Genomic DNA, 12,534 nt, shown 5'->3' with positions numbered 1-12,534 from the left:
TCACATACACAACACGGGCGAATCCTGACTCTTATGCAATGCATTTGTACCGATAGAACCCACCATGTACGTAAAGTGCTGAGCATAACGACATCTGTGATCGACGTGCTCCGACTCTTGTTTACCCATTGGACGCATGGATTGGAGCATAAAATGGCAATCCTTACCCAGCATTCACCACCATCTCCATCTGTGTCCTTAAAATGACAACACTCTTTAATATCACATAGATGCGTGTTCCATTTACGCAGACACACATACAGTTTTGATATTACGATTTGAACAGTGAGGTCAAATGTCCTGTCAATTCGAAGGGCAAGGGAAACAGCTGGTAAAAACAACACCCTGCATCATGCTGTCATTTCAAGGGAAGTAAGAATATCAGCTAATCTGTGCAAAACGAAACCAAACGCCTCAAGCATATAGTTCCTTACGCGAGCAAAGCATGCATTAGTAATCTCAAGATGGTCCTTTTCACCCTTGGATATGCAAACACACTATCAAAACAACACATGCATAATTCACAATTGCTTTGGTATTGCTGATGAATCAGTAGTACTTGTTCGGTAAGGCAGCAGAGAGGGGATGGCACATCATCCGAACGACGGGAAATGATGCGAGATTCCTTTATCCCTGCGTCGCCCTCTGCCTAAAGGATGCTCAGCGTCTCTTCCCAGTACGGCAATTTGCCATCAACACGGAGCAGACACATACACACACTGACTTACCAGAGATGCTGCAGCTGCCGAGGTGCACTACTACCCAATAGCCTATGCTGCAATATATTCAGTATTTCCCCTTGCAGTGACAGAAGGTGACCCTGCGTTCTCTCTCTGCAAGACACTAGATCACGACGCACGCAGCAAGGGGGAGCTCCACGGCACAGACGCGCGTCGGGGGGATGGCCCAGCGATTTCCTTTCACGACAGAAATACGCTGCGGGGAAACGGGAAAGCGGATGGAACTAGGAAACAGGCCTTTTTCTAACTGCCATCCCAATATTAGCAACATAAGCTTCGGGGAGATTTGCTCGATGTTTCAGCATCTGCAGACGAGAGGGTCATTTGCATTTTCAAGGTTTTATTAGCAATAAAGTTTGATGTGGATTATATTTGAGTCTGTAGGAAATACGTTTTGTTTTATATATCAACAATTTCTAAAATAATATGATAGTTTCAATAGCGGGGAGAGCCCCAAATTTGACTTCCACTTTCCAACCAATAAGGGGAGAGGGTGGTAGGAGTGGGCGTGGTCGCTTTTCTTGTCAATCACGCCCCCATTGCATTACACTGCAGGGGAGGGAGATGGTGTTTTTGTCCTTTAGCAGCCTAACAGGCCACTGCATCTCCATCCACTGGTTAATATGGGATGTCTGTTGATATAACTGTGCAACATTCAAATGTGCTTTCAGTGACGGCACAATCTGACCGTGCTGTATATTCTTAAAGGGCCATTGTAAAAAGGGTCTTCCAAAAGGGAACACAATATGGACACATTGGGGGATACATGGAGAGGACAAAGAGGAGGATAGCATTGACATATTGCTGTCTCTGTGTTTTGTATGACTGATTTATGTTTAGAAGATCAGATGTACTGTCCGTTAGCTTCCTCAAACATAATAAATGATGTAAGGTTGGTTCATCAATGTGGGTGTTTCAATAAAAATACAAAGTGTAACAACATTGTGGTTTGTGTGTGTTTATTAATATAATCATGTCTCCATTGAAGAAGGACCATGAATAAAAGTACATTCATCTAAAAAAGAGAAGAGATGATTTATGCCAGATTTGAGCTAATAGCTAAATTCCACATAATCAACAAACCGTAAAAACATTGCTCTCACATATCACATCAACAATTATAATCAGATCACAACACACAACCCTCTTTCAATCAAGTAAATAAAGGACATTTCTGAGTATAAATATCATTTTGATTTCATTTGTCTTTTTATTAACTCAAAACAATTCCGGTTGTTGTGTCAACATGTCTCATATATCCATTTTGTATTTATGAATACACAATATGGCTGCCTTCACTCTCTATGGATTGATGCAAGAATCTGCCTGTAGTCTGATAAAGGCAAAGTGTTAATTATTTAGTTTCCTACAAGGGAAACATTGAAACAAACATCTCTGTTTAGTCAAGGGAAAGAATATTCTTGTTTTTGTTTTTCGTAGCGCTCATCCTTTAAACTCTCAGTGGAGCAATGCGCCCTGCCAAAGCCTCTCAACATCCGAGACAAACAGGGAGAAGAGAAGAGGTGTTTGTTTTGTGGAGATGAGGTTGCTGGAGGAACAAATGCCCTAAAGCAGATGCAATGGATGCTTGGGTCTGACTTTTAGGAGCAATAACTTTATCTAATTATATAAATGACACAGAGAGGTTATTAGAAAGCTACAGTCACACAATACTTTATAATCGGGAGGCGTGTGGTGCAGTGGGTTGAGCATTGGTGTTCGGATCAGGGGGTCACAGGTTCAAACCCCACTGCAGTCAGCATGTTGTTGTGTCCCTGGGAAAGACACTTTGCTCCTGTGGGGATTGTCCACAGTATTCAGTATGGAAGTCGCTTTGGATAAAACAAGTGACAGAAGTCAAGTGAATCGGAGCTGTGCATGCATGCTTTAATGCACACACATGCGTGATCTCTTTCTGCTATTAAATAATACATGTGTGCAGGGGTTGTCCCTGCTGCATGCATAACCTTGACCCCTCACCTAAACCATTGAACTGTCGAATGAAACTGATTTATTTAAAATCTATATTTAACACTTGCAGTTCTTCAAGATTTGAAGACTGTCACAATGAAATATTTTAGGCTTTTCTCTTCCGCTCCTTTCTTTTTACTTTTACTGTTTACTTTGCACTCTCAGAATACAACCCCCTTTCTCTCTGCTTGACTTACTACTAAGGGGAAATTAACCCTCCTGGTAGAAATAGTTTTGAAAGATTTTACTGTAACCAATATTTTCATTACAAATTCACAATGTCAGGGAAACTAAAACATTTCTAGGAAGGGGCTCAAGGAGTGGCATAAGTACATTTACTCAAGTATTGTACAATTTTGATGTACTAGTATTCTCGTTTTATGCTACTTTGCAGTTCTACGGCTGTACATTTATCTTTACAGATTATTAGCCAATACAAAATATTAAAACAAATTGAGTAAACATTGACAGATATATGGCAGCTTTATATAAAGTCACAAAAATAAAGTCCACCTTTTATCAGCTGTGATAAACATTATTGAATCAATAATCATAATCTAGTGATTTAATATATCAGATTCTGAAATGGGTCTCTTTATCAAGTACTTTTACTTTTGAAACTTGAATACTTTGAGCTTTAGATTGTGATCACATTTGAATCCACCGTGTCTGGTTTATTTCAATCTACTGTTTACTTTATCCATTTCTCTGACGGATAACATCAGTTTACATTATACCAGAATGGCTTAAATTATAAATCACCTTTAACGGAACACCCAACATAGTCATAGGAAATCACAAATGTACCCTCATCTGCCCCCATGTTGTTAACTCAAAGGCATGCAGTGACTTCTAGTGGCAGCAGGCTGCTAGTGAAAACCCTGCTATAAGACTATGAGATGCATTTTTCTCTTATTATTAAGTGTTTGGTGATAGCTATATAATATTCCTGCACAAATTGAGGACACATATTATACAATAATACAATTATTCATAGAATCAACTTACAGTCATTGCTGCACAAGACTTGTTCTGATTCATGTGATCCAGACACAAGCTGTAGAGTCCACATTTCTTTTAAATGAATACATTTAATAATGAAAAGAAATCACATCATGTTTTTATCTAACAATTGTTCCACTTTAATCGATTTATGTTGCAGTTTATCCTTTCAAAACCTTTTTTCTACTGCATTTTAAAACATTTCTCTCCTACTAGCTGTACACAAAGGGAGGCACGCACATATTAAAGGGGTGTAGTAGAAACAAGCTAACGGAACCTTAAATTATTTGGATATCACCAAAGTAACGAAAGAAAAAAGAAAGGTTCAAATGTAAATAAGAAAAAAAACAAAGAAAAAACATACAGAACTTTGACATTCTGTGGTTCCTATGACAACACATTTGGAAGTCTTAAAGTGCTTTGTGACATCACGAACATTCTAAAGTCAGGTGTAGGTTGAGCTGTGTGGGATCATTCGGTCATTTACTTTTGGCGAGCGGACGAGAAGCAACCTCTGAAAATCCCCAATAGTTTTTACTCAAACGGCACAAAAACACACAGTACTGAACGTGAAGCATTCTGTAACAAATACAGGTAGTTATTGCTTAGTTTTTAGGTTAACCTGTACATTTATTTAAAGAAAAACGGTGAAATTTACTAAATTAGTTTCTTAGAGTAGATTTATACCGTTTTTAATTTGTACTGCTTTTCTATTAGTAAATCATTGTGGGGTGAGGTGGCTGACAGCAGGTTGCCACTTGTACATTTCCTCTATCATTTCTAAATTATTCACTTGTAAATCTTAAATCTAAATAATCATTGGTGGCAGGGCTATATCAAAACAAGCTGGAAATGTTCTAAGACCTTTTGATAACTCATTATTGTGGGGCTTTTAAAAACAGTTATAAACATTAATCAAGGCAGAAAATCATTCAATTGTGGCTATTGGAATAACATACTAATACTTTGTTAACTTAGCTTTCAGTTATGCCGTCAGTTTCAAAATCTCAACCCCTGGTCAACACAATCTCAGACAATTACGAGATTTTAAAAGTTCTGGGAGTGGGTACCTTTGGACAGGTGCTGAAATGTTTGAAACTGGACACTGCAGAGATTGTGGCTGTCAAGGTTTTGAGAAACAGTAACGCAGATGAACTCAACATGAGAGAGGTGAGCTAGCTTCGGATGATCACGAGTCAAAGATCCATTATTGGACATTGCCTGAGTCTTAATAAATATGTGCTCGTACACAACCTCACTGTTTTATGTATCCTCAGATGTCCATGCTGAAAAAGCTCAGATGTTTTGACTCTGATAAGTCCAACATCGTCAGGTGCCATGAATGCTTTCAACGGATGGACCGGACGTTCATGGTTTTTGAAATGCTGGATATGAGCCTCCATGATTACATGAACAAGAGAGAATGGCGGCCTGCACCTCTCAATGGCATAAGAACGGTGATCAAAGACGTAAGGATACCAGAGAGAAAATAATTAACAACTATTAGTTTTCCACCCGTTAGATAAGATATACTTTTATTGATCCCAGTTTGGGAAATCAGTCTCATCATATAAACATTATGTAAATGTCTTCACTTGCAGTTGGCCACAGCATTTGATACCCTAAAGAGTATTGGACTGATCCATACAGACTTGAAGTTGGACAACGTCATGCTGGTGGATCACCAGGTACAGCCGCTCAGGGTGAAGCTCATCGACTTTGGCCTAGTTGTAAAGACCTCCGAAGTCTGGAAAGGACTTGTAGTGCAGCCTCTCTGGCATAGGTAAGACCTCTAGACCCTTTATCATGGATATGCAATCGATGTAGGAAGTTCACTGCCACCTGGCTGTCTCTTATTGCATATTTGGAGACGAGCAGTATGCCTAAAGAAAATGTATGAGTTGTATTTTTATTTATTTAACAATGACCTTGTATATTGTGCTGCTCTTCCACACTCAGAGCCCCTGACGTTATTCTTGGCCTGCCATTCAATGCGGCCATCGATGTTTGGTCTCTTGGCACCATATTGGCCGTAATGCTCCTCGGTGTTCAGCTTTTCCCAGGAAATAATCAGTATGATGTGGTGAGTAACATTGATGGTTCATTTCTACATTTGTCCTAATGTTTGTAATATTGTTTTGATATGTACTAATACTTTACGGTCAGGCATGTTTAATACATGGCTATTAGAACATGCATAGAGTAGTCAAAATGACATTTTGCTGTGTTTTGTCTCTAGCTCCGTTTCATCATCGATCTCCTGGGTGAACCACCAAGGAAACTCCTGAATAGTGGATTATTCACAGAGTCATTCTTTAAGGATAAAAGCAGGTTCTGTGGGCGGACGGTTTGGAAATTCAAGGTATAGCACCGCAACCTTCTTTGCCAAACATTCATTATCCTCCATTAGATCATGAGCATAAAAAGCAATACAATATTTTGTTTTCTTCCAGACACCCTTGGAGTTTCAGCTGGAAACAAAGCTGAAGACGAGTGATGACAGGGAATACACGTTTTCCTCTCTGGAGGAGCTGAAAACAGTAAGTTCTCAAGAAGGTGCTGCCTGTAGAGGCAGTAACAACATAGTCAAATATCAGGAAATCTTTTTGGCTAGTGTCAATTCATTTGTCAATATTTTTTTTTATTTAGTCAAGCACACACAACAAAACCAGCTTCCAGGCAGAAGACAGGAAGGCTTGTGTGGAGCTTTTGCAGGACATGCTCCAGATGGACCAAAAGAAAAGGATTACTCCAAAACAAATCCTGGCCCATCCATTCATAACCAGGAGCTACCTCAATCTGAGCAAAAACTGTCTGTATGGGTAAGTATGTCTGTGACTTTAAATGGCTATTGTAATGTGTACCGTACACAATTTGAACATGATTGTAAACGTGATTATCCTTTTGTAGCACTGAAACTGTAGACGCTGACAGTTCCAGCGAGAGGCCAGGGACAGAACAGACACAACTTGACGGGTAAGTAATGATTTGTTTCTTTTGGTTTTGTGGTAGAATAGAAATAATAGTTTTCCATCAGTTTGAAACATTTCACCTGGAAAAGCGCTCTAATAAAAATGTAATGAATTATCATTATTATTATTATTATTATTTGCTCTGAACTCAGCACGCTTCCGAATGTTTCTAAATGCATCCGAACAACATATTTGATGGGAACACCACGTGTGCATCTTTGCTTACCTTTAGATCCTCTGAACACTCCTGTAGTCTCAAAGAGCTGCCAGCTGGGGTCATCGAGGTTCAGACCGATGAGAGGACCGTACTGGTTGAAGAAGCCACCAAAGAGAGCAGTGTCATCAGGTAAGGCCACTAATCCCTCAGCTGAGAGTAGAGAAAAAACACATTAAAGTTAGGAGAGATAAAATGATCATAATGTTCAAAGTTAATGCAATCAAAGCAGGTGACATAAAATGCACCTTTGCTCTTAATATGACAATGTCAGTTTCAATACAATCTAGACCTTTTGATCTTGTATGAACCAACAATGACCCTGTAAGTGTTTGTGTGTTTGTGTAGGACCCAGACTGTGCAGGGAGATACCCCCAGCTCAGTGAAGGCTGAAATTTCACATGAAATTAAACTGGAATCAATCACTGATGAAGATTGGGAAATAAGCATCGTATCGGTTATTGGAATAGGCCATTCCGAAGCTCCCAAGTCCAGCAGCGAAGAGACTTTGCCCGCACCTGGTAGGAAATATTTACCTCACCATTTTCTGAATTGTCGCATTTTTCCAAACCCCATTTCTTCAAAGTTGATTAAAACACTAACTATAATTTTTATTTTCAGTGGTCAGCGAGCCCAGGAAGAAAAAGAAGAACGGAATCAGAGGATTCTTCTCCAGGATGAGGAGGGATTTCTTCTCCTGCTTCTGTGTGCCTGGGCAGGGCGAGGAGTGAAGTAGTCTGTGAAGGTTTTCCAATGAAACTCACTCTGTCAGTTCAACATCAGCAGCTTCATTTCCTTTAACTCTGACATGGGTGTTTAAAAGTCCTTCAAGCTCTCTGGAGATTCAGTGCAAAACTTCACAGTTACTTCTATGGGCAGCACGGGACTTCCTGTGAGGAGCAGGAGCCGTGTCTGCATGGGTTTTCTCCGGGACCTCCGGTTTTCTCCTATTTTTTACAATAAATTGTTCACAAATTACAAATATGTCTATTGGTTGTACATTTTCAGTCTGAAGATAGGACTGAAATACATTTCGGTTGGTAAATTGTTTTGTGTCTATGAAGACTTTCTACTGTGATTTATTAAGAGCTGGTCTTTCTGACGGATAAACTCTCAAGCCAAATTTAGGGGGATGCCACGCTGTCATTTCAGTTTTCGATTTTTCCAGCAGTTCATATTCCAATTCGTGGTGCATTTATGGTCAAATGACCATTATAAAGTAGTGATAATTATTTTGGAAATAGATTTTTATGTCTGTCCCCATTCTATTATTCGAACCATTTTGTTTTCTGGTGCTTTAAAAAGTACTGATATTCACAGGGCTGCTACTATGGCTGCAGATTTAAAGTCTTGTTTTAGCAAAATGTTAAGAATATGATATCATTATCCTGAAATTTGATAAAAACTTAATTTACTTCAAATCATTTCAATAACAGTCTATAGGATATTCATATTTATTCTGTCTGTATTATACTGTCAATATATTAACCATCTAGTGTATTCATTTTTTTATATACGACTGTTTATAATGTGTATACCCCTTTATTCTGTTCATAGTGTAAATACTTCAGTTTGTATCGTTCAGATGTATATTTTATATTATACTAGACATCACATTTTCTTTATCTTATCACTTGTTCTCTGTGCAATGACAATAAAGTTGAATCTTATCTATTCAAATGTTGTTTGAGGCCTCATATTTCTCGTGATTACCCAATAACAGAGTCATCAACCAGTAGCTTATGTTCTCAATTGTCTCCCTGGAAGCTCAGAGGTAGTTGAAAGTAGCTGTCAATTATGCAAAGAGAGAAGATAGATTTAATACTACATTATATATAGTCACACATAACAAATTGCTTCTTGGTCGAGGTCTGAACAATTATGTAATTGTTTGTGTCATCAGTAACTGAGTACATGTACTCAAGTATAATACTTAAGTTTGAGATACTTGTTCAGATTTAAATTTTTGTTTCTAGCCGACTACAATTCAGCGGTAAATACTCAATTTATTTCATGTGGAATTAAAACTAGCTACACCTTTCCTAGCTTTGATAAACACATTAATGCATCAATAATTATAATCACAACATATAATATATATTATTCTGAAATGGGCCAATCTGCATAATGAGTACTTTTACTTTGGTACTTTCTATATGTAGATGCTAATAATTTTCTTCTTTTACTTGAGTAACATTTTGAATGCAGAACTTTTACTTGTAACAGAGTGTTGCTAGTAGTCTGGTACTTCTACTTTTACTTAAGTACCAGTAGGCCTGTCACGATAATTAATTTTGTTGGACGATACATTTTCCTGGAAATTATTGCGATAAACGATAATATTGTTTATCGCATTTTCACTGTTCTAAGACCACTTTAGACCACTGACAATGATAATTAATAATAATAATTCAAGTAGGCCTACATACTTTCAAACATAACTTTTTATTGAACATTCAACATTGCAAATGAAATGTGAAATAATATTAAAATATATAAATGATATAATAAATAAAACAAATTAATTAAATGATAATAAATAATTTAAATCACACACAACCCTATATATATATATATATATATATATATAGGGTTGTGTGTGATTTAAATTATTTTAAATTATATCTCCACTATATATATATATATATATATATATATATATATGTGCACACATTGTCTCACAAGCAAAAAAAAACTCCTTAAAACAACACTCAAGTGTACAGTCCACTGTCCATACAAAGACCCAGATGCCTCAACAGGCCATATCCAAATCTGTTATTCAAAGTTTTCGAGCAAGGAACACCAACATGTTTGCATTGTCGGGCAAATGCATATTTGATTGTAAACTGTCTGGAAGGTGGGGGCTCTCCATCTCCAGCTGCCGTGTTTTCTACCAGCTGGGGAAACTGAATGGGGTGGTTGTGTTTTAGGCAACCCAGTCTCATGGCATTTCGTGTTCACCAACACGATTTTTAATCTATTGATTCGTGTTCACCAACACGATTTGCCCCTTTTTTTCGTGTTGCACAGCACGATTTTAAAAGCAATGTATTTCTACTGGTAATGTGTTTCATGCCTGCTGCAGCACGTTTTTTTCTCCGGTCGGGTCGTGAAAGACCGGAAGCTGTGTGGTTCATAAAAACATGTTCTTACTCAATATCAAGCCACAGTTATTGCTTTTATTTTAAATCGTATAATTTCGGACTTTTGTTGCCATCTGTGAGGAAAATAAATGGGGCTCAGAGCCTCAAGATACTGAAATCTGTATTTTTTAAATCTTTTTTTCCTTCTAATTTGTTATTCTTTTCAAAATAACACACTGTTATTTACTCACCAATAACACACAATTATCCTTGCTTTTATTTATTGGTTTAATTCCATAATCTCTGTTTTTTTTGGCGTCTGTCAGGAACTGAATTTCAAAATAAAAATAACCGGAAACAGACGTAGGCCTATAAGGGACATTTCGAGCATCATTGCGATTGTAAACATTTTTGAGTTTAGGATGGCCGAAGACACTACACTACCCATAATCCCCAGCTATCGTTTAGGACTACAGTCCCCAGCATTGCGTACCGGCGAGGAAAGTGCATACGGCACTTTCTACGCCGGTTTCCCTTTATAAATCACAATCGATTCGTAATGCGGTGCAGCTTTTGCGGGCTTCACGTAACGCCCATATTTGCCTATAAATAGTCAAAGAAACGCCCATTCATTCATTTTGACTGAGGCCCAATCCCAAACCACTCCCTCGACCCTACCCCTCCGTGATGGAGTGAACTCGTCTGTAGCCACACTCGCAGCTCAACGAGGCTCCCTCCTGTCAGATGGAGGGAGTAAATACAGCAGCAAGCTTTGGGACGGCCTCCCCTCTCTCCGGAAGAAACAGGAAATGCCGTAACTGTATGTAACAACGGTTTCAAATCAGCATCTCTTAGACAAAACGTTTAAATGAATAACTCAAATAAAATTCCAAACATCTTTCATTGTGTTTCAAAGCTCTTTTAGTTTTAAACCTGATGTTTATAAGCTTCTTAGTTTTTGCAACGGTCTGTAAATATACACAACTTTATAATAAAATGCACACATTTACCTTTTTCTAGACTAAACACAGGTATGATCCTAAGTTAAAAACATATGAGGTTATCATGAGGTTGTTAACATCGCAATTTATCAGTGGATGTTTGCTGGAACTACTTGTAAACAGCGTGTTTCCTGACGGACACACACAGCGTGACTCCGGTCAGGTAGAGACCGGTCTCAAGTCAGCACCGCTGCAGACTCGCTGTTTGTGGGCTTGATAGCCCACTCCCCCTCCACACTCGTTGCTTTGGAACAGCCCTCAATATGACGGACCCTCCGCGTGAACGCGCAAACGGAGGGGTAGGGGTAGGGTGTAGAGGGCGGTTTGGGAATGGGCCTCACTTTATGAAGAAGATCGCAGGAAATGACGACAGAACAGCTAAAAAAGACATCTCACACCGTGTCAGATTTTGGTTATTTTGGGGAGGTCGAGATAAATCATATTGTTTGGTGGATGCAGTTTGAACCAGAGTAGCAGCATGGAGGTCGGATCGTCACCAAAATAAATAATTAAATAAGTGGTCCGAAAAAGGCTAATGACAAAATAAATACAAATAGCCTTCTTCAGGCAGTGTGTTTGTACCGGGGACAGGAGACCCCCCTTGATGAGAAACTCTAAGAAATGATCGGGGAAACCCTCCGGAGTGGAGTCATGACGACTGGATCTGAATTATGTATTTGGTGGTTTGTGTCCCAGCGTCTCCACTGTCTCAACCCCCCCCCCCCCCCCCCCCCCGCCGCAGCAACTCTATATCCACCAGTTAAAGGAAATACAACTAATGTGTTGTGTTATATTAGCTGTACAATTTACCACATATGATGTTCTTAGTTTCCATACATCCTGTGTTTTACGAGCGACTTATCAAGTCTTGGCAAACGGCATAAAACACGATTAAACGTGAGAGTATATAAAACCATGCTCGTATCTACAACCTATAGAAATGCAAAACGGCGTCAGTTTAGACGTAATTCTGTCCTCCTGCTTACCGCATCATTTATGAGAAAACATTTCATAACATTAACACAACATATTCAAGGTGGTTTTAAATAACATAGGGGTTAAATTGGGCCGGGGCTGTCCGGGGCTAAGCACCGGCACATAGGAAAATGCTCTGACGTCATGCCCCTCGCATATTTTTAACAATGTATGCAGCATGCCTATATTATATGTTAACACAAAAAATATATACATATTAAAACTTTTCTTTCTATATGTTTAAGGTTCTTAATAATTCGAAAGTAAGATGACGCACTTTTCAAATTTTTCGCGGGTTTCCCCTTTCTTTATTTTCTTCAAATCTACTTGGCTGATCGGCGACCACACTGTCTCTTCCGTCAGTCACACAGACAGCCGGCAGAGTGACAGGTGAATCCGTGAAAAAGTGTGGAGAAAAATAGGTAATACGCTGACAGGTTTCTTAACATGAATTCGTCTGATATTCGGGTTTTACGTTCGACTACCATTAAGTTAAATAACGGTTTTTTGTTTGACTAACTTTTGATCAAATCAAGCATTTCTTAAACTAAGAGAAAGACACCAGCCAATGGTCGA

At 38.7% G+C, this 12,534-nt stretch overlaps 2 protein-coding genes across 5 annotated transcripts in view; one reads left to right on the top strand and one right to left on the bottom strand.

Moving 5' to 3' along the window:
- Positions 1–12,534, bottom strand: part of LOC117449212 (protein kinase C and casein kinase substrate in neurons protein 1-like) — a 47,870-nt gene that overhangs the window by 30,457 nt on the left and 4,879 nt on the right. The window contains exon 3 of one of the 3 annotated variants that reach the window (XM_034086696.1): positions 6,912–7,052. The gene's annotated coding sequence lies outside the window, so the exon portion shown is untranslated. Of the gene's footprint in view, positions 1–559; positions 702–728; positions 990–6,911; positions 7,053–12,534 lie in introns of those variants that run through there. The other 2 variants (XM_034086695.2, XM_034086697.2) reach the window with 2 other exon arrangements.
- On the top strand, positions 4,176–7,839 carry LOC117449211 (homeodomain-interacting protein kinase 1-like). 2 transcript variants are annotated; one of them, XM_034086693.2, is made up of 12 exons: positions 4,176–4,307; positions 4,692–4,883; positions 4,991–5,182; positions 5,315–5,496; positions 5,673–5,796; positions 5,953–6,075; positions 6,167–6,253; positions 6,363–6,535; positions 6,624–6,689; positions 6,918–7,031; positions 7,248–7,420; positions 7,521–7,839. In XM_034086693.2, the coding sequence occupies exons 2-12, from the start codon at positions 4,701–4,703 to the stop codon at positions 7,628–7,630; spliced, it is 1,527 nt and encodes a 508-aa protein (XP_033942584.1). In that variant the 5' UTR covers positions 4,176–4,307; positions 4,692–4,700; the 3' UTR covers positions 7,631–7,839. The 2 variants fall into 2 exon arrangements, with proteins under 2 accessions (XP_033942584.1, XP_033942585.1); XM_034086694.2 differs by having other exon boundaries at positions 4,176–4,883.

Source organism: Pseudochaenichthys georgianus, chromosome 7 (genome assembly GCF_902827115.2).
Source record: "Pseudochaenichthys georgianus chromosome 7, fPseGeo1.2, whole genome shotgun sequence".
NCBI lineage: Eukaryota > Metazoa > Chordata > Actinopteri > Perciformes > Channichthyidae > Pseudochaenichthys > Pseudochaenichthys georgianus.
This window is presented reverse-complemented; position numbering and strand designations above follow the sequence as displayed.

What these genes read in the sequence shown, in the direction of transcription:
- LOC117449211 (XM_034086693.2), top strand. Translation starts at nt 4,701, where the DNA reads ATGCCGTCAGTTTCAAAATCTCAACCCCTGGTCAACACAATCTCAGAC. An exon ending in TAAGAACGGTGATCAAAGAC is followed by an intron (nt 5,183 to 5,314) that starts GTAAGGATACCA and finishes CTTCACTTGCAG; the next exon opens with TTGGCCACAGCATTTGATAC. An exon ending in GTGCAGCCTCTCTGGCATAG is followed by an intron (nt 5,497 to 5,672) that starts GTAAGACCTCTA and finishes TTCCACACTCAG; the next exon opens with AGCCCCTGACGTTATTCTTG.